The sequence below is a fragment of the Cercospora kikuchii genome (assembly GCF_019650295.1).
Source record: "Cercospora kikuchii DNA, contig_00002, whole genome shotgun sequence".
NCBI lineage: Eukaryota > Fungi > Ascomycota > Dothideomycetes > Mycosphaerellales > Mycosphaerellaceae > Cercospora > Cercospora kikuchii.
In genome coordinates, this window is record NW_025408583.1 from 3,812,945 (window position 1) to 3,835,587 (window position 22,643).

The 22,643-nt window shown below is 52.9% G+C and overlaps 5 protein-coding genes across 7 annotated transcripts; 4 read left to right on the forward strand and 1 right to left on the reverse strand.

Annotated features, from left to right (window-relative positions):
• Positions 1-6,204: 6,204 nt before the first annotated feature.
• Positions 6,205-9,090, forward strand: CKM354_000371600 (uncharacterized protein; the record flags this gene model as incomplete). The annotated part of the gene is made up of 1 exon (XM_044798927.1): positions 6,205-9,090. One exon carries the CDS (start codon positions 6,205-6,207, stop codon positions 9,088-9,090), a length of 2,886 nt encoding a protein of 961 aa, XP_044654862.1.
• A 1,298-nt stretch (positions 9,091-10,388) lies between these two features.
• On the reverse strand, positions 10,389-12,468 carry CKM354_000371700 (phosphoprotein phosphatase CDC14; the record flags this gene model as incomplete). The annotated part of the gene is made up of 3 exons (XM_044798928.1): positions 10,389-11,935; positions 11,989-12,309; positions 12,390-12,468. 3 exons carry the CDS (start codon positions 12,466-12,468, stop codon positions 10,389-10,391), a joined length of 1,947 nt encoding a protein of 648 aa, XP_044654863.1.
• Positions 12,469-13,245: 777 nt separating this feature from the next.
• CKM354_000371800 (uncharacterized protein) lies at positions 13,246-15,490 on the forward strand (the record flags this gene model as incomplete). 3 transcript variants are annotated; one of them, XM_044798929.1, is made up of 7 exons in its annotated part: positions 13,246-13,536; positions 13,590-13,610; positions 13,670-13,767; positions 13,921-14,342; positions 14,410-15,029; positions 15,088-15,185; positions 15,394-15,490. In XM_044798929.1, 7 exons carry the CDS (start codon positions 13,246-13,248, stop codon positions 15,488-15,490), a joined length of 1,647 nt encoding a protein of 548 aa, XP_044654864.1. The 3 variants fall into 3 exon arrangements, with proteins under 3 accessions (XP_044654864.1, XP_044654865.1, XP_044654866.1); XM_044798930.1 differs by lacking the exon at positions 15,394-15,490 and having other exon boundaries at positions 15,088-15,213; XM_044798931.1 differs by lacking the exons at positions 13,590-13,610; positions 15,394-15,490 and having other exon boundaries at positions 15,088-15,213.
• Positions 15,491-17,536: 2,046 nt separating this feature from the next.
• CKM354_000371900 (uncharacterized protein) lies at positions 17,537-20,404 on the forward strand (the record flags this gene model as incomplete). The annotated part of the gene is made up of 3 exons (XM_044798932.1): positions 17,537-17,613; positions 17,674-19,590; positions 19,651-20,404. The coding sequence occupies 3 exons, from the start codon at positions 17,537-17,539 to the stop codon at positions 20,402-20,404; spliced, it is 2,748 nt and encodes a 915-aa protein (XP_044654867.1).
• A 696-nt stretch (positions 20,405-21,100) lies between these two features.
• CKM354_000372000 (uncharacterized protein) lies at positions 21,101-21,753 on the forward strand (the record flags this gene model as incomplete). The annotated part of the gene is made up of 3 exons (XM_044798933.1): positions 21,101-21,142; positions 21,198-21,270; positions 21,332-21,753. The coding sequence occupies 3 exons, from the start codon at positions 21,101-21,103 to the stop codon at positions 21,751-21,753; spliced, it is 537 nt and encodes a 178-aa protein (XP_044654868.1).
• Positions 21,754-22,643: the final 890 nt, after the last annotated feature.

The following is a 22,643-nucleotide window of genomic DNA, read 5'->3' on the forward strand; positions in this document are numbered from 1 at the left end:
CTTTGGCAATGCTCGCAGCGCTTGATATACTTAAGCACCTTTTGTCGCATTTGTGGAAAGCTGAAGCTTCTCTGGATAAGCTCTACGGTCTTGGTTGCGCCCGGGTGTCCTCTCGAGGGATCGTCGTGATGTTGTCGTATGCATTCTTCTTCTCGGTCCTTCGGTACCTGGTATTTTCCCTGTAGTATTGGGAACTGTTCCTCGGTGTCGTCGAGGATTCGCACTATGTTGTTGAATTCTTGTGTGTTGGCACTAAGGCTTCCGTCCGGGTTGGCCTTGAGAACTCGTTGTTGCACGGGTTCTTTTCCTTCCATGTAGTCGACTCTTCGACTCAAGGCATCTGCTCTACCATTCTCTTTTCCTGGAGTATAGCGGATTTCGAACTTGTACTGTCCGAGCAGTTCCGACCAGCGGGCCTGTCTTCGGGTCAGTACTTTAGTCGTAGTGAAGTAGGTCAGATTCTTGTGATCAGAAAGAATCGTTAGTCCTGGTGCTCCTTCCGCGTAGTAGTTCCAGTGTTGCAGTGCTGCAACGATGGCTAGCAGTTCCTTGTCATGGACATCGTAGTTTTGTTCCGCGGGTGACATTTTCCTTGAATAGTAAGCCACTGGGTGTCGTTTCCCATCATGCATCTGTGTGAGGCATGCTCCTATGGCTAGATCCGATGCGTCAGTCTCGATGAAGACTGGCTTCTTGGTGTCGAACATCATCAGTACTGGTGCTTCGCAGCACATCTGCACTAGCCTGTCGAATGCTTTCTGATGTTGTTGTTCCCATTTCCATTTGAGGTCCTTTTTTGTAAGGTCTGACAGCGGTGTGGCGATCTTAGAATAGTCTCTGATGAACTTCCGATTGTAGTTGGCTAGTCCAAGGAATGACTGTACATCCTTGACTGTCTTCGGAATCGGCCATGTTTTGATAGATCCGATCTTTTCCGGGTCGATTGCGATTCCTCTTGTATTGATGATGAAGCCAAGGAATTTGACTTCCTTCTTGTGGAATTCGCATTTCTCGGGTGCTGTCCGGAATCCTACTCGTGAGAGTCTTTCGAATACGCCTTGTACTTGTCGTTTGTGTTTCTCGAGAGATCCTTTAGTATAGACGAGGATGTCGTCCATGTATGCGATGACGCATATATCGAGCAGGTCTCTGAGAATATCATTCACCATCTCCTGACAGGAGGCTGGCGCGTTGGTCAATCCCATTGGCATAACCGTGAATTCGTACAATCCGTAGCGCGTTCGAAACGCCGTCTTCCATTCTTCGCCTTCCGCCATGCGGATAGCATAGAATGCGTCTCGTAGATCGATCTTCGTATACCAGTCTGATCCGGTAAGTCTGTCCTGTGATTCTTCGATGTTGGGTAATGGATATCGGTTCTTGATCGTGATGTCGTTGAGTTTCCTGTAGTCAACGACGATTCGTGTCTTCCCGTTGGGCTTTGGAACGCCGAAGATAGGTGCGCCTGCACTGGACCTGGATTTTCGTATCCAGCCCTTGGCTAGCATCTTGCGTAGCCATTTATCTTCTTCTTGGAGCGCATGTTCGGATTTCTTGAATAGTGGCACGAATGGGGGCTCCGTTCCGGGTTTCAGGTTGATCCGGTGATCCCATGTCTGGTGTTTAGGTAAAGCAGTGATGTCTTCTACCTCTTCAAAGAGTTTCGCCCATTTTTGATACTCCTTGGGGATATCGGGTTCCGAGGCCGTATCCTTCGATGGTGCGTTACTTCCATCTGTTCTCGTGACTTGATTGTTCTCCTTGCCATCGTGAGTAACTGTCCGAGTTGGGCTCGATCGTTTCGTAGCTCCGGGCGACTGGAGTGTCATTTCGTTGATCTGTCTCCTAGCCTCATCTATCAGTGAACTCTGTCGCTGCATAGGGTCAATGTCGATAACGCAATCGCATTGTTCAAACCTGAGTACTCCTCGTCTCCAATCGATGATTGGATTGTGCTTTCTCAACCAAGTTATGCCTAGTACGACGTCATGACTGGCCATGTCCGTGATGTCTAAGACAATTTCCTCGTGGTGCTGTTGGATAGCAAGTGGTAACGGAATGGTTTCTCGTTCCACGCTTGGTAACGATGATCCGTCGACTGCGATCAATTCGTACCCTTCGTCTTTCGATTGGGTAGCTATCCCATATCGCTTCACAAATGATTTGGAGGCAAAGTTCCCGCTCGCTCCAGAATCAATCATGGCTTGGACCTTGTGTCCGTTGACGGTAATGTTGGTGCGGAAGACTGATGTTGATGCTTGAGCGCTTTCCGTGTTGCAGAACTCTCTTTGGACGCTCATTCCTTGAGAGTCGATCCTTTTCCCGACTGGGTCTCGATGGTAGGTGTTCTATACCATTCTCGGATCTGATGTGACGTGTATCTGATCGTTTCGTGTATTGTTTTCTCCTCTGGTGTTTCGATGCAAGCGTACATCGATTGACATTGTTGTATCTTGGCATATTGTTCGGAGATTCGGCGTATGTTGTCTCGTGCTGAGTTCGGCACGATTTCTTCGCTTGGTGTGACATATCCAAATGGTGTGATCGTGCTTCCGATAGGAACGAGTTCCTGTACCAGTGATCTGAAGTCGTACTGTACAGAGACTCTCGGCTGGTTCCAGAGTTTGATACGAAGTTCCTTAAGTGCGCGATCGAACTTGGTGGGGTGTAGGTATCGTTTCCCACCAATTCTCGGGAATATGTCTTCTTGTCGCATAGCCAGGAATAGCATAACCTTGCGCATTATTCCTGCTTGGGTACACGTGAATGTCGTGATTTCGTCATCCGGGTCTGATTCTTCATCGGATGATTCTTCCGATACGTCTTCTTCGTCTGCGGACGAGTCTTGCCCTTCCTCCTCGGAGTCAATTTCAGGAGGGATATTCTCTTGGTTTTCATGGCAAGATTCGTCGTTATTTTCTTCCTCGGCGAGTCTGAGGTGTGGTGCTAACTCTTGCAGCTCCTCTGGAATAGGCAAGGGCCTACTTCCGTCATCATATCGCCGGATTGGAGGATCTTCTTCTCGGATTGGTTCGATCGGGAAGAAGTTGTTCTCCCTCTTGGAAGAGATGTGGGTTTGGCATGCGTCATCGTAACAGAATCGCCAGTGAAGGCTTCCGTGTCCGTGACGTTTTTCCCAGCGGATCTGTGTTGGGATGCTTCGTCGTTGCATCATTCCAAGCGTCCGTTTTGTCGTAGGTTCTTCGACCATTGCGTCCCTTAGAACTTCGAGTTCGTTGGTTATCCTGCTATACTGTCGAATCAGTTCCCTGAATCGCTTGTATTCCTGGTCCGTCCACAGCCCGGTCTTCGAGGTGAGGGGATGCATTTCGTTCTCGATTTCGCTTATTTGTCGGTCGAGCCGATCGAGTAGTATGAGTTGGTCGTCTTCTTCGGTAGTCGCCTCGTTCTCTCTCTTCCGAGATATCATACCGAAGGTCCTTACGTCTCTCTGGGTGCTATCGGAAAATTGACTTGCTCGGATCTGTCGATTTATTTCTTGGACAACCTTGTTCCTTTCTCCCACGATTCTATTGTGGAAGTCGCGAAGTTTGTGGGTTGACTCGGTGCGTTCTTGTCCTTGTGTTTTGAGCGAGTCTTCCTTTTCGCGGACTAGGTCGATTAATCGATCCCATTCTTCAAGTCGTTCATCGAGGTTTACGTAGTCCTGCTCGATGTTCTTTTCTCGTGCAATCCATTCTGGCGGGATTGGTGTCTTTTCCGATTTTCGTTGTATCATGCCTAGAAGTCGGGCCTCCTGAGGGGAGTTATTGTCGTTATAACCTCCTCGTCCTTCTTCTTTTCGTTGCATCGTGTTGATGGATTGTCGCTGCACCATGTTCTTAGAACGACAATCCTTCGCAAAGTGGCCTGGTTTGCCACAATTGTAACAAGTCTTATCGCTACCTTGTTTCTTCTTGGGCTTGCCCTTTGGCTTGCCTCTTCCTTTGATCTTCCGACCTTTCTGGGTAACGTCGAGTTCCATTGGTTGGGGTCCGTAGTATGGTTTGTTGGACTGATTATTTGGCTTGGAATGGTATCCGCGGTTCCTTCCATAGTCTGGGGTGAACCCGGCGGTTCCTCCAACCTTGGAGTCGTACTTGCGTTCCAGCGCTCTCTCGTAGAGCCGGTCGTCGATTTCAATAGCCGCTTCGGTCAAATCCTTCAGGGTGTCAAGTGTTCCTCCGCGGTTCATTAACTGGTCCTTGACCGAGTCTTTGAGTCCACGTCTGAACATCGTCATTAACGCCTGTTGGTCCCATCCAGTCACCTGAGAGTGTTCCTCGAACTTGGCTGCATATTCGGATGCTGAGGTACGTTGCTTGAGGTGCTGGATAACCCTGATCGCTTGGGTTACCTCATTGGAAGATCCGAAGATCTCCTTGAGTTTGATCTTGAAAGTCGTGTAGTCTCTGAACATGCCGGTAGGGTCCTGTCGTCCCTCGCTGTCCAGATAGACCTTGAGGTGGGGTTTGATCCAGTTCTGTGCACTACCTCTGAGGTACGTGCTGGCAAAGACAGTCTTGAGATTTCCTTCGACGGGGTTGAACATGAGGAACATGTCCATCTGGTTGACCCAATCGTCGAACTTGTTCCGATCTCCATAGAAGTGGTCAGGCTTCGCTGGTTTGAAGCTTCTCGGTCTTGGGCCACTATCTTCGTCGTCGGAGTCATCTGGTGGAGTCGGTCTTGGAGGTTGGACTGGCTTGCTGCGGCTGGATCCTGCTTCGCTGGGGGCGGGATTCCCCCTGGAGCTTCCTGTGGTAGACATCCTTAAGGGCGTACAAAGCTGTTAGGTTATGAGCGGGATGCTGATGACCTAATATCTCACTAAGCAGAAGCTTGAGCTCGATCGGGATTTGAGCTTGTCGGGTAGTCTAGAGGAAGGTAACGAAGTAGGAAGATTCACTTGATTCCAATCAGTGAGATAGAACAGTGAGTTGTACGCGATCACTATCTAGAGAGGCGATAGTCATCGCTCGATATATACAAAAGGATTCTGCTCATGCTTCTGAGCATACTGATCGCGCTGATCAAGGTCCTGATCATTCTGCTCAGTGTGATCAGTGTGATCAGGATGGTGTTGGTCTGAGCGCCTCTGATCATTGGATCCTTGGCGTAAGCCTCAGGCCCCAGCGCCTGCTCGGGCTGAGCCTCTTGTCACATGAACCGTAACACCAGATTGGATTGCGAATTAGCAAAAGCGGTGAGTTGGACGTCGATAGCAGTGCAATGCATGAACAAGGACTGCATCGGGTTAGTGACTCCGGTTAGTGTCTTTCCCATCACCTGCCATTGCTGAGATCTTGGTCGACGAGTGATGTTGAGATTGCCGTAAGCATGAAACGCATCCATATTTTCCGTCCTGTGCCTCAATTTCCCTGATGGAAGCTTGTGACAAGGGACGACGGGCAGATTCTGACCGGGAGATGCAGGTCTGTCAAAGTGGTACAGTTCACCGCAGCCGTTGGCAAGTTCTGTGATTGATGTGCGTGCCCTCCGCAAGCATGCAGACCATTTGATGAGGACAACGTCCAGAAGTGATCTAAAGTGATCTATAAGGACCACATTGCCGATTCCGATGATGAAGTCCAAACTGGCGCGCCGACGGACGTTGGTTGGTGTTGGTGAGCGAGAGCTTAAAGGCGGCAGCAGCAAATCACACCGGGCGATGATGAAGGAGGCCACGCGCTAGCGCTGCAAGCCGTGCGGCGGAGGCAGCGTCCTTGTTCCTGCAGATCCCCTGCGTGAGACATTGGACCGCATTCGCACAGGGCGGCAACGGGCCTGGCGCGCGTGGTCGGTCTCGGAGCAGCCAGCAGGGAGGATTTGATGCGCTGGGGGATGAGAATGCAATGACTTCCCTGCCAGAGCCGCATGAGGGAGCGCCCTTTTGAGAAGCTACTGCTCCTGCCGCCGGCCGCCACACAAACGGGCACTGGAGCACGCGCGGGCGACATGAATTGTTTGGCTCTGATGACGACGGCCGCCCGCTGAGATCCTTGCTAGCCCTCCGGCGACACTCGTGTGAGTTGCGGGAGCTGAGAGCGACGCCGCCCAGTGCATGCGCGGTCGCTGCTGGGTCCAGTCGCCTGCAGCTGGTCGCCTGTCGTGCACCACCTCTGCGAAAGGCTATTGGGGCTGCAGACTGGCGGCACGGCCATCATATACGACTTCAAGACATAAGCGCACGCCCTGCCCGCCATGTCTGGCCCGCTGCCTCCAGTGCAGACGCGCTGGCTGCACGACGATGAGAAACCGCTGCCTCAGCTCCCGAGTCCGACGTTGAGCAACATCGATATGGTGCTGCCCATGAACAGCAATGGGGCTTCCGCCGTTACGTCCCCACCACGCGCGATGCAACGCCCACCGAGTCCGAGCTACTTGCGCGACACGAATCAGGAGCACAACTACCGTGCCGGGGCCATGGGCAAGAAAGAGAAGCTGGGCCTGATGAGTCGCAAGATGATGCTGCTCAGGAGTCGGACAGGCAGCAACGGAGGCGTGGTTCGTGCTGCTTCCTCGCAGTCGCAGACATCCATCGATTTCGTGCCCTCGTCACCCGTGCTGCAGGATGTGGGCAACCTCGCACCCGAGAAGTCGGGAGCGGAATTCCTGCAGCTGCCCGAGAAAGAGCGGCGCAGAGCCAGTGGCAGTTCGTCCAGCGGCCTCTCTGGCATGACAGCGTTCCTCGAAAAGTACGGAAAGGCCAGCGACGAGGATACGCTGTACGACAGCAGCGAGCATGCCACACCCGCGAGGACCGACAGACGGACGAGCGTCGACGTGGGGGGCAGGCCCAGCTTGGAGGAAGACCCAGAGGAAATGAGGCGACGGCAACAACAGGAAGAGTACGAGTCGGCCATCCTGAGCAAGCGGGCAGAGGAGATTCTTGCCAATGCCAAGAAGCGACTCAATGTCATGGAGGGCAACTTGCGGGGCGCTCGAGATCTCGTGCAGCCATTGACTGCTGCCAATCTGAAGCGAGCCACTTCAATGTCGGGGGCAATATACGGCAATGGGCGGACGCTGCGGTACGACTACGATGACGAACAAACCCAGTCTTCACCACGCAGACTGCACAGCCAACACTCCTCACCGCAGATGAACCACGACTACCAAACTTCTGACCGCGCCGGGGCTGCTCCGCTACCAGATCGGCCTTATACTTCCTTAGACATTCGACCACAATACATGGCGACCCCACCAATGAACCTACGCAATCCCCTTCGATCGGCCCAGCAGACACACGAACGCAATTTGCGTTCTACTCGCAGTCACGATCAGCTCATGACCAACGGCAGCTACAGCGCTGGTCGATCTTTCTACAGTGGGCCATCTCCAATCCCAGACCACCTTGAGCCCTTGACCGAGGACGAAGAGCGACATGTGCAGCAAACGATCTCGCATACACCTTCTTCCAGTATAAACAATGGCCTTGGCATATATCGACCATCTTCTCGGACTTCAGAACTGCGAGATCAAATGTCGAGCTTGAAAGGGAAGATATCTACGCTTAAGGAGCGCGCTCGCGAAGACAGCCTTCGACGAAACAGTCAATCAAATCTGCGACATCAATCGCCGTTCAACAATGCAGCGACTACGCCTCCAGAAATGTTCTATACACCTCCGGCGACAGACTATTCTATTCACCAACATGCTAGCACTGGCAACAGTCCGGCCCTGCAGACATTTGACACCTTCACTGGAAGCCGCAACGCATTTGCTGAGCAAGAATACGAACGCGCGAGACGGCGGAAGCGAGCGACCAGCAAGACAATCGAAAGCAAAACTCACATCCCATTACAACTGCAAGGTCATCGAAGAACCGCCAGCGGGACTGCCATCGTAGAATCAGCAAAGAATCGCTACTCTCACCACCAGCATAATAACAGCAGCAGCAGTCAAGTGAGTCAGAATGGTGGAATGGTGATAGATCTACCCTCGGCACATATGGCCGAGCACGAGTATCTGCAGGTTCCGCAACCGAATTCCTCAAGTGACGAGAGTCCACAGTCTTCATCCGACGAAGCATTTCCACGATCGGATGAGGAATACGAGCAATACGAGCCTTCGGAAGCGGACGCGAGTGTCTACGAAGACGCAAAGGAGCAGATGCATGTCGTCGCACATGAAGACCGCGAAGATGCGTTTGACTATGAACACTTCTTCCTTCATAGCGCAATGGGAAACTATAGCACTGATCGAAGAGACTCCCAGTCCAGTGTGGAGTCAGAAGATTCGGTCGAGACGGCAAGAGGTCCTGCATTGGTAGGATATGATGAAGATGACGAGTTTGATCAAATGGCTGGCGATTTACCACCGACTCCGCAAACACCGGAGAGATTGAGAGAAATTGAGCGAAATCTACATGTACGATCACGCTCGACGGGAAGTGCAACTACCATGCACACCTTCGCCACTGCACATGAGGAGGCGCAAGACGATGACGAGGAGGAGGATGAGTACGAGGAGGACGAAGAAGCGCCAGAGGAGCCCGGGACGGAGCCAGTTTCACCGATGGAGGAGCCTGTGCAGTACAACGGCACGTACTCGTCAGGACAGCGCTCGGTCTCACCACTCGAACCGCCCGTCGAGCACCATCCAAGAACACACGTCAGAGCAGAATCCTATACCCCGCAAGCATCCCACACAGCATACCACACCGCCGGCAGATATCAACGAAATGTTCAATCAGCCCAAGCAATCGTTCATCCGGACACCTTATCCGAACGTGCAGACTCAGGAGTAAGCATCACAAGCCGCAACGATAATCGACGTCAGCAACCGCCTACTTCCATGTTCTACAGACATGGTGGAAAGCTTTCCAACGCAAGCGCGATCAGTACACCACCGTTGTCTCCGCACGACGCGCTGACCAAGATGGATCCCACGACGATTGCGGTGCAGGCCTTACTTGACCCGAACGGCAGACAACTCGGCTTGAGAAACAAAGCTGTCTTGTTCGGCGTGGTAGAGAGTCTACGCAAGATTGTCCGACAAATGCAAGAAGAAGACGATGCGACTTTTGCGAGTCGGATGTTGCGCAACACACTTGATGAGGCGAAGAGAACGTTGGACGGGTTATGAGGACGAGGAAGACGAGAAATGCGCCGACTTGACGAGGTTTGTTGTGCTCCGCAGGTGGCGTCGGCGCATGCCATTCATTCTTACCACTAAAAAATTTCCTGGCATCTGGAGACTTTGGCTCTTCTGCATCAAGCGTTCCAGCGAATTCGATCTTTGCCTCGTGAGAGACAATTTCACTTTTTTCGCGATTTGATCTTGGATTTGGATTGGAATATACCCCTGAACGATAACTAACTTATCGGATGCGTTTGCGGGAAAGGGAGGGCTGCGAAGTATAAAATAGTGTCTATATACATAACTGTCCAACATTAAATGTATAATTACTTGCTCTGCATAACATGCTTCGCCAAAATTCGAGGACTTTGAAGCCATTTCGCTTTCGAAGGCATCGGAAGCTCACGTCTGCATATTCCAGAGAGGTTCGATGCAAGAATATTTTATTAGATCACAGCGTACAGAGCAGTATCTTACATGTGTTGGGTCTATGGACAGCGGCAATGGGCCTTGTTGGAAGTGTAGCGAGCTTTGTCACATGCTTCTGATCGCTTTTGCTCTTCCCCCATCGCCTAGGGTTAGGGTTCCATCACCGAATGCGGACGACGAGAATCGGTGCCAGAGTGGCCAGACACGACGCCATTTCAACATCTTTACGCTTCTATGCAATCGCTTGTTCGTTGAACAAAATGACACAGATGTCGCAGGTTCCCTTCAACTGTCTGCTGACGGCACAGGGAATCAAATATGTCCGAAGTCTCGAGAATATTTGTTGGAAGCTCCTGCATTTCGAGCAGCACACGAGCCCGACAAAGCTCACACCGTAATCCACAACACAGACATGACAATGTTGCAAGGAAAATGTCGTTACTGCTGCTGTATGACTGTCCGAGGCAGACATGAAAGAGTACTGTTCCACATTCGCAGAAAAAGTGCATGTAAGCATACTTCATATTCACATGATGACGTGTCGAAGACACAAAACCAGCACAACAGAAAGCAGCAGCAGCAGCAATAGTAAAATTTCATCGTTAACACACTGTCTGAATGTCTTTTTCAGAAAAGATTCTCATTGACCAAAAAACAATTTCCCATTCCCATGCCTCATGATGACGAGCCGACCGGTACGAAAACCCATTCCTGCAAGAAGAACCACCAACGCCTCGCCAGAACAGAGATGCACATCGTCTTGTCGTCTTCGCCTCGGAGACGCTTTTATCACACATCAACAACAACAATCGGCCGGGGGTAACCCGCGCCCAAAAAGGAGACAATCAATCGTTCGTAAGATTGCGGCTGTCGGTTCATGAAGCTTTGTGCCCTCGTACAGTTCCCACACTGCCCACACGCCCACTCGTCTTCCGCACTGCACTCTTGCTTTCCGTGCTGCGGCGGACAGGTGAAGAGCGCTTGCCCACACTGAGGGTTCCGACACCACTGCCACTCCGAGCGGGCGTTCGCGGGGGCTTGCTTGGACTCGTGACTCCGACCAATTCGTCACCAGAACCAGGGCGGTTCTCGCCATCACTCGTGTCCGAAGGTGCTTCCCACTTTGTCGTTGTGGTTGTCGTCGTGGTACAAGAGACGGCTCTTCGCTTTGCGCTGCTGCGATTCGCGGGAGAATGGCTGGCCTTGCGGGACAGCATTCGGAGTGCGTACTCCTCTTCAGTCTCGTTAGATCCTCGTGTTCGGCTGGTGCTGACAGACTCTGATTCTGCTTTGAGATTCAAAGGTTGGTTCTCGGTCATGATTCTACGACCACCGTAGACCTTGTTCGTCTTCCGAGGCTGCCCTGGAGTTGGTGCTGGCAGGTTCTCGTCTGCTACGCCAACGCTGCTCTTCATGTGATCGGTGTAGGCTGACGCGGGAGCTCCCTCGTTGTTGGTGATTTCACCTAGTGCCCTGCGCGGGCTCGTCTGGTGGCGGTCACCATTCGGAGGTGTGAAAGTCTGGCCATTGCTGGCAAGCCTTCGGCTGTTCGATTGCTGTAACCTCGTTGGGGTCGCTGGCTGCATCGAAGCCATAATCTTCTCGCGCATGGTATCCTCGAACCACCATTCTCGGAAAGTGCCCTGGTTCAAGTGCAGCCAGTGCTGTTGAGGACCAACAACCATACCGGGTCGCATGAAACGCATGAATGCTATTACCTCGTTTGCGGTGAAACCATACCGGTAAATCAGGTACGCGCCGATCAGGCAGCCCGTGCGACCAAGACCGGCTTTGCAGTGCACTGCAATACCCTTGCCCTTCTCGTTGATCATTTGGTGTGCAAGACTGATGAACTTCTTGACAAGGTTCAAAGGTGGGCAGGTTCCGTCGTCGAAGATCATGTCGAGATGTTTGATTCCAAGTGCAGTGAAATAGCTGGGCGAGTACAGCTCCGAGTTGAGTCGTACCACAAGCCCAATGCCACGCTCCGCGAAGTGGGTGAGCACATTCTTGAATGGCGTTGGCAGAGTCGGATCGCGTTTCACTGCCGACACTGATCGCGGAAGCTGAGCGTACAGAGGCTCGCTGGGCTGGAAGATGTGCGTGGGTTGATGTTGTGGTGATGCGAAGGCGAGAAAGTCAGGCGAGACCCAATTGAAGTCACCCATGTCGACTCGCTCGTACTTTTCATACTCCTCCAGACTGAACTCTTTCAAACCCACAAGGTTTTCTTCCTTCGCTTTCCAGACACCATAGACAATATCCTGGATGGTGAGCGAGTAGTCCGCCTGGCTGTATCCTGCATCACGGAATGGCATGCATGGAGGGTCCATTTGCGCAATGGGCGCAAGCGCGAGATGTGGAGGCCAGTTCTGGATCAGGACCATGTAAGTTGCAAGGATGCATGCCGCATTGGCACGACCTATGCACTGATCAGTATACGGCCTCTCGCTCATCACGTTTTTCAACACTCACTTCTCGAATCAGCGTGACTCCAGAATACCACGGGTCGGTTCTCGTTGTCAGGGTGTCCAAGCACTTCGTGAAGCTGGACGGCAAAGCGGTATAGATGACCGATGTGGAGCGGGCCAAAGTCGGCGTGGAAGGCATTGTAGAGCAAGGTATGGTCGATGGAGAAGTAGAATGGCGGGTGCTGCGGGGAGGCTGCCGCAGACTGTGGTCCTGCTTGGGCTCGTGATGATCTGGACTTGTGTGGCGAGCGGCTCTGTTTCGCTGGGTATGGGAACGGCGTGCTCTCGTCGGGCGTGTGCGTGTATGATGCGAGGTACAGACGATCTGTGAAGAGCAGCGCGGACATGTTAGCGATATGCATTTCGATGCAACGAGAGTGGGTGTAGCATCGGATGAGAGCGTACCTTGGATGTATTCAATCACCTGGCCGAACGAAGTCACGGCAGCCGCTTCCTGCACGCTGGAGCGAGACTGGTGCGGCATGGCTGCAGTGGTGAGGAAGTCGCGTGGTGGTCCGTTGCGCCTTCTTCGCGGCAGTCGCTATCAGACTGTTATCGATGCGCGTGGTCGTCGAGCTGCAGGCACGCGAGCAATGGGCGGGAGCGTGGATGCGGCGGTGGTGGTGGTAGCAATGCGGGAGCAGAAAGGGTGGTGAGTCGAGCAATCGCCGCAGCAGCGCACAGCCGTCTCCCGAGCAAGCAGCAAAGACTATCGTGACGGGCGCATGGGCGAGGAGTGGTGGTGGTGTGGTGGTGGTGGTAGTGGGCGTTGTTGTGGTGGAATGGCCTTATGGTTGTCCAGCGGCTTGTTATGAGAGGTCTGTGCCCGGTGCTTGATGTCAAAACATCCTCCACCCAGCAACGCTTCGCTTCGCTTCCACCTTCCCGCGGCACGCCTGTGCACGTGCAGGCACCGTTTTCGCGTTGCGCCCCCATCACTCGACCATCATCCGCTGCACGCTGCAACGCCTTCGATTGTGCCTTGATTCTAGACACTCTCCTCCCGCCAACCTGCTCTCCTTCCTCTTCCCCGTACTCTCACTCGACTGCCCCGTCAAGTGGTTTCGGGAGTCCGCAGACCGTCTCTCCGCCCCCTCCCACCCCTGTCCCACACGTGTGGCAACCACCGCTAGCACCCGACTAGTTTGGTCGTGAAGACAACAAGGGTCAAGCGTCCTCGCACAGCATCTGTCAAAACATTTGCTGGCTCCAGTCACCTCATCTCGCGCGATAAAGCAGCACAAGTGCACGTGCATCCACCATGCTGATACGCCGTGGCAAAGCAGAAGGCTGGCTTCACCTCGATACCAAGAGTCTCAAGACATGGGCCGAAGCGAGTGGTATCACTTTCACAAACGCCTCGCCGACTGCTGTGCCAGGGCGTGGAACGGGCTTGCTCGCGGACAGAGACCTCAAGACTGAGTCATCACTTCCGACAGAAATTTTGACCATTGATGAGGAACTCGTGCTCTCTGGTGAGGCTGTCAGACGACATGCACAATTCGACAAGGACTTCAGAGAAGTGCTCGAGAGCTTAGGTGATTTCGGAAGAGTAGGTGCATCTCGTTTCCCTTGTACGTTTCCTGTATCGATGACCTAGCGCAGAGCAATCTCATGGGTCATGCGGTATGTCTGCGGTGTGAGTCGTTCGAATATCAGCAGCAGATGCTGATGTTCGAGTGCAGACGCCTCGAGGTGCTATCCTGTCTTTCCTTCTTTTCCAAGCTTCTCTCTCCTGTCCCCATCTTGAAGAGCGTGTTGGCGTGCATTGTGCTTTTACAGAGTAGGTCCCCGTTCGAAGCATACTCACCCTTGAGCACACCTTTGCTTGGAGCATCCCGAATCTTGCGTAGCGGACGAAGTCATACTCGAACCAACTTCCAGCCCTATCAAACAAAAGGACTTGCAAACACCGACTGTGGCTGACACATACTAGCTACGTAAAATCACTACCTAGCGAACTCCTCCCTACCTTTTGGACTCCGGATGAGCTCCAACTGCTGATTGGCACCACTCTTGCTCCAGCAATTTCGTCGAAGCTCAAATCACTACGTCGAGAATATGACCTTTTCTGCGAAGCAGCGTCCAACACTCGTTGGTACAATATTGTTTCCCCACACTTCTCCTTCGATGACTGGCTACAAGTCGATGCAATGTTTCGCTCACGGGCGCTGGACTTCTACGGCTCTTGCATGATTCCTGGCATGGACCTTGCTAGCCACGCAGCTCACGAGAGGACAAACGCCTTCTATGATCGAGGATATGGGAAGTATCACCTGTACCTGATGAAGGGTAAGGAGCTTAAGGTTGGCGAAGAAGTGTGTATCACATATGGGGATGAGAAAGGGGCATGTGAGAGTGAGTTCTTCATGACTAACTATTGAAAGAGGATACGGACGTGCTAAATGTAACGTTCCACCTATAGTGCTCTTCTCCTACGGCTTCCTCGACGAACACATGGACACAGCAGAGACCTTGTTCCTCAGCCTGAACATCCCCGACGATGACATCTCTCGATCCGCAAAAATGAAGATCGCCAATTGTGCTCCCGGCTTCAAGCTCATCGATATCTCATCGTCATTCTCCCCCAACATCAACGATCCCGAAAGTTCCACACAAGACGCAAATGAAGACGACCCATCATCCTCGGGCACAATTGACTGGACCGGCGACTTCATATATCTTCTCTGCGTCACCCCCTCCGACGGCCTCGAGTTCCAGCTCGCTCAAACCATCGACACAACCTCTGAACCCGAGCTCCAGGCCACCTTCAACGGAACCGAACTCCCCGAAGGCGCCATTTCGCTACGCCGTCTCCTCGCAGCAAGCGACAAGTGGGACGTTTACCGTCTCCGCGCAATTGTGATCTTGCAACAAAGAGTCTTCGAGCAAATGCAAGTCCTCTACAGCTCGCAAGAGGATATGGAAAGTGTGCCGCACGGCGAAGGAACGGACGTGAGAGATGTGTGTTATGAGCAAGCGATGAAATTGAGACGATTGGAATTTGAGCTTTTAGAGAAGGCCTATGAGGATTTTGAGAAGCAGGTAAGTTCAAGAGAAGATCTCGGAGGGGCGTGGCACATTCTAACAAACGTGAAAACAGAAAATCGAATTGGCAGAAACGCCAGCTGTCAAGAAATTTTTGGCCGAGATGAATGGAAATGTCGGGGCAGAGGAGGACGCGGCGATAGGTTCGTCAGAGCCAGTTCCAGTCGATGAATTTGCTTGAGGAAAAGCGCGCTTCGACGGAACGGATACGTGTATGCACCAACGACCGTGACACTCTCAAATCAGTCCAGTCCGTCGTCGATAGCTCACCGCTAGTTGCATATTCACCTCCTCACGACCGTCCACATTTCCAAAATGACAATGGTGATCGGGCATGCTTATAGAGACGGGTGTTTCACAGATCCGCCATGGCGAAGCGCTCTTCCCGAATCAACCTGAAGATGTGGATGCTGAACGCGGATATTTCAGGAAAGCTTTGCGCCAATTCTGGCAAGTAGCGTCGAGGGCCCAGCGGAAGTTTGCTTAAGAGAGCTCCCGCGCGCAAACGGAAATGGGTATGGACGAGTGGTAACAATCCTTCTAGGAGCAGAACGAGTTAGCGGGAAAAGGGAATCAGCCGCACGCGCGCGACTGGTCAACTTGAAACAGTTGTTCCAATATATCGTCCTGCTCTAGGGACTGTCGGTCTGCTTTGAGTGTTAGTACTAATAGCTTGTGCAGTTTGCAGCTTCTTCGTAGTGTCGTTGCAGCACCCTGCAGCGCCTCGCAGGAAGGCACCTGCAGCTTGCTAGTGGCCATTAAAGCATGGAGGCTGGAAGCTGTATTGTTTGAGGCGTTGCTGTACAGATGGTAGGGGCTGTACCCCGCGATTTGCTTCAGAGGAGGAGTTTGGCGTCTGTGTCTTGCGGACTTCTCATCGAGCCGGAGGAGTAGCGGTCAGTGCTGCATGCAATCCTGGAGAGCGTCGACTTTGAATTGCAAGCCGTTTGACATGTCATCCTTGCCAGTCGCTTCGTGCTTCGCATGCTGCATCTGGTACTAAAAAGAGCGGCAACAAAGCCACAGAACTTCATCGAGCCGTGTAGCATGTAGCGAGGCGTGAGCTGTTCAAAGGATCTAGACAGGTCTGCTTGACGACCAGGTTGTTGGCGCCTTTCAAAGAGCACCAGAGCGCGGTCCCAGGCATGTCGTTAATGTCGTTGAAAGCACATGGAGTCGATGCAATCGGGGATACATCCCGTCCAGTTGGGAACCAATGGAGCGAGCTCCGATTGTTGAAACGGTTCTCCTGTTCCCCACAAATGCGCACGTTGGGGACCACTTCTCCAGAATCCAGGGACATCAGACCATGTGAACGTGAATGTTGCGCCCATTCTTCCTCGTCCTTATTGCAGGGCAGTCGTGGTCTATACGAGAGGAGCAACTCCACGTCAGGCAAACAAGGGTGCTTCTACCAAGCCTAAGACGGCTTTTGCCGAACCACATTGTATGCTGCTCTTGCCTTTGCATCGTCTGCCAGGTCAGATTCTACGCGGCGGCCGAGATTGACACATCCTGTCCTCTGTACACCCGCAGCTGCCGTGGTAGTGTAAAGGCAAATAGCAATGTGCCTTTACAGTCGATGAACAGAATGACAGCATACGCAATGCCATGAAGTCACGTCGCGTGAGACAAGACAACCGTAGCATGAACTGACGAATCAGCGTAGTAGTCAACTACGATATGGCTTTGCGCCCCGCTCGTTGTACGGCTCGAGCCAACCCCGACTGCTTAGGCTCGTAGCCAGAGTTCCAGCTCATCTCGCGATCCAAATGAAGTCACAGCTCGATGCGGAACAGCAGAGGACTGTCGTCGATGTGGTTCTGCTTACGCTCGTTGAGACGCCGATGTTTAGCAGCGCGACTTTGCGCCTGAAGGAAGCATCCGGCACCACCAAGCGACTGGGTGGGCCGGATAGTGCTGCCAACCTGCCATAGAGCGTCGTTCTCAAGGATCGGGACTTTCGGTCGTCTGGAAAGTTCAGGGCTTGCCATTCGCCATGCCTGCGCTACCCTTGGCTGATCTCCCCACAACCGACAGCATAATCGAAGCCAACAGCCGCTCATCGCCCAATCACGTAGCTGGAAAGTGCAGCTAGAGGAGCTGTTTCGAGAACCGACTCCGCAAAATGATCGTGTGAGGTGCCTCGTGCAGCAAGTCCGTCCCCATGCATTCCCCAGACAAGACGACGTTGTGCTTGCGTCGTGCTGCCGCTCGCGCCATACGCTTTTTCGCTTGACCACTTTCCCGTCTTACACTGTCATTAACATTGACTCCATCTCGAAGGGCTTGGGAGGTCGAAAAGCAATGCTTTGGCTCGCATTAGACTCTGGTCTCAGCACTGCATGCGCGTGACGACGCATCCCTCGGATTTTCCCCACTTGTTTGGAGCACCAGCGTACCCGGCTGCGGCCTTTACCACCCTACTGCACTTTATTCTTTTCCCAGCCCGGTCGAGGAGGTAATCTAGGCGGTGGACTGCTGCCTCCACGTTCTTGCCCATCATGCCAGGCATTCTCCCAATGAAGGTGATCAAGGTTGGCTTGAACGCGCAGACGAGGATAGCACAAGCTTGCGACAGGTAGGCAGCGCCGTCGACACCGTTCGACACCCCTTCCGAGCCACGTTCTTACAAGCGCAGATGTCGAAGCAAGAAGATCCGCTGCGATGGTATCCGGCCGTGCTGCTCGCAGTGCGCCAACGTAGGATTCGAGTGCAAGACGAGCGACAAGCTGAGTAGGCGAGCATTTCCGCGAGGATATACGGAGTCGTTGGAAGAGAGAGTGCGTGGGTTGGAGCAGGAGGTCAGGGAGCTGAAAGATCTACTGGACGAGAAGGATGAGAAGATTGACATGCTGTCGCGGCTGCACTCGCAGTCGTCCCATCAGTTGCAGCTGCCGTCACCGCGAAGACCGCAGTCAGCAACGACGGAAGCAACTCCGGTCACGAAGATCGACTCGCCACCCAAGGACGATATCTTTCAGGTCCAACAATCACCTTACCTATTGGACGATGAGCGATCGGATTCATACTTTGCTGGGACTTCCAGCGGGAGGACTTTTATCGAAGCGTTCAAACATCGCGTGCAGGAAACGGGCCGCTCAACACAGGACATCGATGTGTCGTTATTACTGGCGAGCAGCATGCCCAAGACTTCAAACGTCAACTCGCCTGCATCGACAGTCAGCTTCAAGGCACCCGCTCGCATGGTATCAGATCAAATGATCAACATCTTCTTCCAAGAATGGGCGCCACTATTTCCTGTGCTGCACCGGCCCACATTCTTGACACTATACGGACGTTATGTTGCAGATCCGGATGATGTGACCGACAAGGCTGAGATCGCTCAGCTCAATCTAGTGTTTGGCATTGCTGCGCTGTCGACGGGCACTCGGTCGTCACCGGATCTGGACAACTTTGAAGCGCAATGGAAAGCTGCTCTCGATGGGATCATCCAAGACAACACGATGGCCACATTACAGGCCTTGATTCTTGCACAATTATACTGCGTACAGAAAGGAGACCTGACTCGCGTACTCACGTACAAAGGTCTCTCGACTGTGTTGTGTGCTCGACTTGGTCTACACCAGTCTCAGAAGCGATTCGCTCTAGGCACATTGACCTGCGAGACGAGGAAGAAGGTGTTTTGGACACTGTACACCATCGATAGTTTCACTGCCGTGCTTCTTGGACTGCCGAAACAACTGAAGGACGACGATGCTCACTGTGAGATGCCCGTGGACGCCGATGACGAATATGTCACCGAACGTGGCTTCCAGCCAACTTTACCGGGAGAGTCCACCAAGGTTTCAAGCGCTTTGGCACTCTTTCAAGCTTCGCGAATTCTCTCCAAAGTTCTCGAGGAGGTCTTTCCCGCAAAGACTTCGTACGAACTCTCATTGAAGAAACTCTCCGAGCTGTCGGATGAGCTGGAGAACTGGAGCGCACAGCTCCCACAGCATCTCCGCCTTCAATTTGCTCAAGATAAGCCCAGCACGGGCACGATTAGCAGTCGCTCGCCACTGTTGTCGCTGACCTACCACTACATCCGGTCATTGATCCAGCGCCCAGTCATCGGCGCTTCGCTTGGTGCACGATCGCAATCGCCTATGCTTACCATGGCTAGTTCATGTAAGCATATGATCCAGATTGTCCAGTTGCTGGATGAGAGAGGGCTTGGCTTCTCCTTCTGCCTTAATCGCGACGAGTTGTTAGTCATCTCCGGATTCGGACTTCTCTTCCAAGGACTGGGACTTGAAACGAATTCGAAAATCCTCAAGGACAACAGCAAGATGCTGGCCGCTGTCATTGGCATCTTGAAAAAGACATCTGCCCCATGTGCCGCGGAATTTGAGCGTGTCGCCAACTCTTTTGTCCCGGCTACCAACAGTAGCAAATCGAAATCCCCTCCTCTTTCGCGACACAACTCGGATGGCCAACTCTCTACGAACAGCTCTGGGTCGCAAAGTTCCACACGGAAGCAACTCAAAGCTATTGCGTCTCGGTTCACGTCGAATAGTCCCAACAAGAACTCGAAGCTCGCTGCAACTGACAGCAGGTACGTTCCTTTGCTCGTTTCGCCTAAACCAGTAATCGATGCGCGACTAACACGCCACAGGAGGGCCACTGTCCATCAAATCAATTTACATCCCTACAGTCAGCAAACTAGCAGCACGCCATCACTGCAACCTCAGACTTCATACAGTCCGACGTTAACATCACGATCCGAGCCAGCGCGAAGTCCTGTGAACTTGTACAGCCGGCCACAGTCCACAGCAACCACGAACGCGCCTGTTCGACCCTCAGCACCTCCTCAACTGAAACCCAAGCCTAATGCTGTTAAGAAAAAGCTTCCAAATCTGGACTATCTGTCCTTCGGCAACGAGCCTGAGACGACAACAACTCCGCCCAACGTTCGCAGTACTCAGCCAGTCAAGACCGAACCAGGCCCGACAGATTGGGAAAAGCTCCTTGGATCGCTCGACAACGGCGACGTGAACATTCACGACAGTGTGTATGGAGGCGCACCGCTCGAAGCGCTCATTGACACGCCCAATGTCAACTCAGCTTCCACCCCAGCTCTTGTCGGCGGAGAGACACCCATCGCTTGGTCCCAAGATCTATGGGCCTTATGTCAGACTGATACAAATACCACGAGTACCTCAAGTAACCCAGGATTGACACCCGTCAATAACGCGCCGGCCAGTATTCTGTCTTTCTCGAGTGCTGATGATGGTCTGAGTGGAAGCGAGGATTTCGGCACGGGCAACAGCCCAAATGATGATTGGACGCTTACCTCTGGTGAGACATTTCGAGGATTCGTGGTACCGGCCGACGACGCTTTTGGCAGCACAGAATGGATCAGTTGGTGAAACTCTTATGGCCTGCAACTGTAAAACATGATGGCGGTGTAAAGAAGGATCTCCTGGTGGGCTTGTTCGAAGCCGCTCTTGGATGGAATTTGACAAGTCCGGAGAGCAGAGAGTGCTGGGCTTTACTTGGGTGGAACGTATTCTTGCATGATTTGCTCTCTTGTTGACGATGATACCACTTGCTGCTATGTTGAGCTATGCTATGAGCTGCCAATGAAGTTTCTTCTGGAGCGATTTGATTAGAATGGAAGCGAAATGCAAAATGTCCATGTCACGTCAAGAAGTGAGAACGATGATAATGCTTTGTTGAGAATGTCTATCTTCTCTTCAGTGTTGCCAGCTCTTCGGATCTCGGGAGTTCAAGGCAGGTACGACTGCGCGGATGTGGCACGACGATGTTCATTGGGAGGCTGTTGACGGGGCCATGGGTCTGGATCTGCAGTGAACTGTGACGAAGTGGAGCACGTGTGAGGAATTTGGCGGATTGCTGGTGTGCTTGCTCGCATGTGGGTGGCAGCCACTACGTCATACCTCGCGTGGATGCGTCAGGCGCGTAAATGATGAATGCAATCACGAAGGAGGCAGCAATATATATGTATCGCTGCTCGAGAATCAATGTGATCAAACACGCTACGCTCCAAACTACGACTTGCAACCATCAGGAAGCATCAAGCATCAGCACGACACAACAACATCATGTCTGACCAAAACACCAGCACTGTTCAATCGGCCTATGAGGTTAGCATATATCACGCTTCGTGCCTGCTGAACGCGATCACTGACATCCATCCAGAAGGTCACAGGCGCTGCACAGAGTGCCCTCGGATCTCTCACAGGTAGCACAGCCGACAAAGCACAAGGCGAGCGTAAGTTTGCTAGCTTTTAATCTAACCACCAAAGCTCATCCTAATGTGTCTCTCCTTTCAGAAAAGAAAGATGTCGCCGAAGCCCGCCACGATGCCTCAAAGGCCGGCGCAACCGTAGCTGGCCACTCAGTCTCTGCATCGGGTGTCACCCCCAACGACCCCAACCGCCAACAAGGCAGCTGGAACCAGACAATCGGATCTGGCAAAGAATTCGTCGGCGGAGCTCTGGGACTTGAAGGCTTGAAGAAGGAAGGCCAGCAGCAGAATGAAGAGGGCAAAGCCCAAGAAGCAGCCGGACAGCTCAACGATTTGGGGTCTGGCGTTGCTGATCGTGTGGCTGGAACTGTCGGTGGTGCCGTTGCTGGTTTGACGGGTGATCGTGAAGAGCAGGCCAGACGTGCAGATCAGCATGACCAAGGAAAGACGCTGCAGAGGGGTGTGGAGAGTGAGTTGCAGAAGCAGGCTGATGCAGAGAGGAAGTAGGGTGGAAGCCGGGTGGCTGTGATGTCGATTCATCAGATTGAGCATGATTTATGATACCCAGTGCGGAATGATTGCAGTAGTCCTGTAGTAGCAGAATGAATGTATGGACGTGTACTTCTCTTATTATGGAGCGCTTCGGAATATTGTCGTGTTGGCCATGCCATGATCGTGTTAGCACTGTTCGCGTGCTCCGTAACACGAGAAGCAATAGACTCTTCGATGCTTTGCACCAGGGGCCAACATCATCTCATTCACTCAGGAACCTTCTAGTCGTGATTCTCTACGTCAGGTCTGGGGGTGGCTTGGTGTAAGTCCGGGCCGATCGGCGGTGCACGCTTGCCCATGGTCGTGGCACGGTCAATTTGGTCTGGCCACCGTGCTGGTCTGGCTGATCCATTCTAACATCCACAACCACACGTGCGTTCCATGGTGTGAATGGGGGGCGATTTATCTGCACTGCCGGGATTGGGAAAGAGCAGGTGAAGGGAAGATGGGAGGAATGGTGCCGGCCAGCGAAGCGACCCCAACTTGGGAGACGGACCGAGCGAATGGGTTACTCCGCTTGCGATGAACGACGATATAGCATCATTTGCCGGACTTTGCTTCCTGCGCGTCTGACCAACGGACCAAACCCGAGACCTCTGCCCCGAGCATATCCTCCCGCGACGCCCTCCACACCACCATGGCCTTCCTGCGCCACATTCTCTTTCACGATGCGACCACCGGCACAACACAATCGTAAGACCCGCCTGTGACATCTCCGTCTAAACGCCGAGGGAATCATCGCGCACATCCTGGCCCGCCATCTCCATCGGTAATCGTGCCGAGCGTCACCTATATCGTCTCGCCGTATCCTGCGATCGCACGACCCACGCGTAGGCACGCTCACC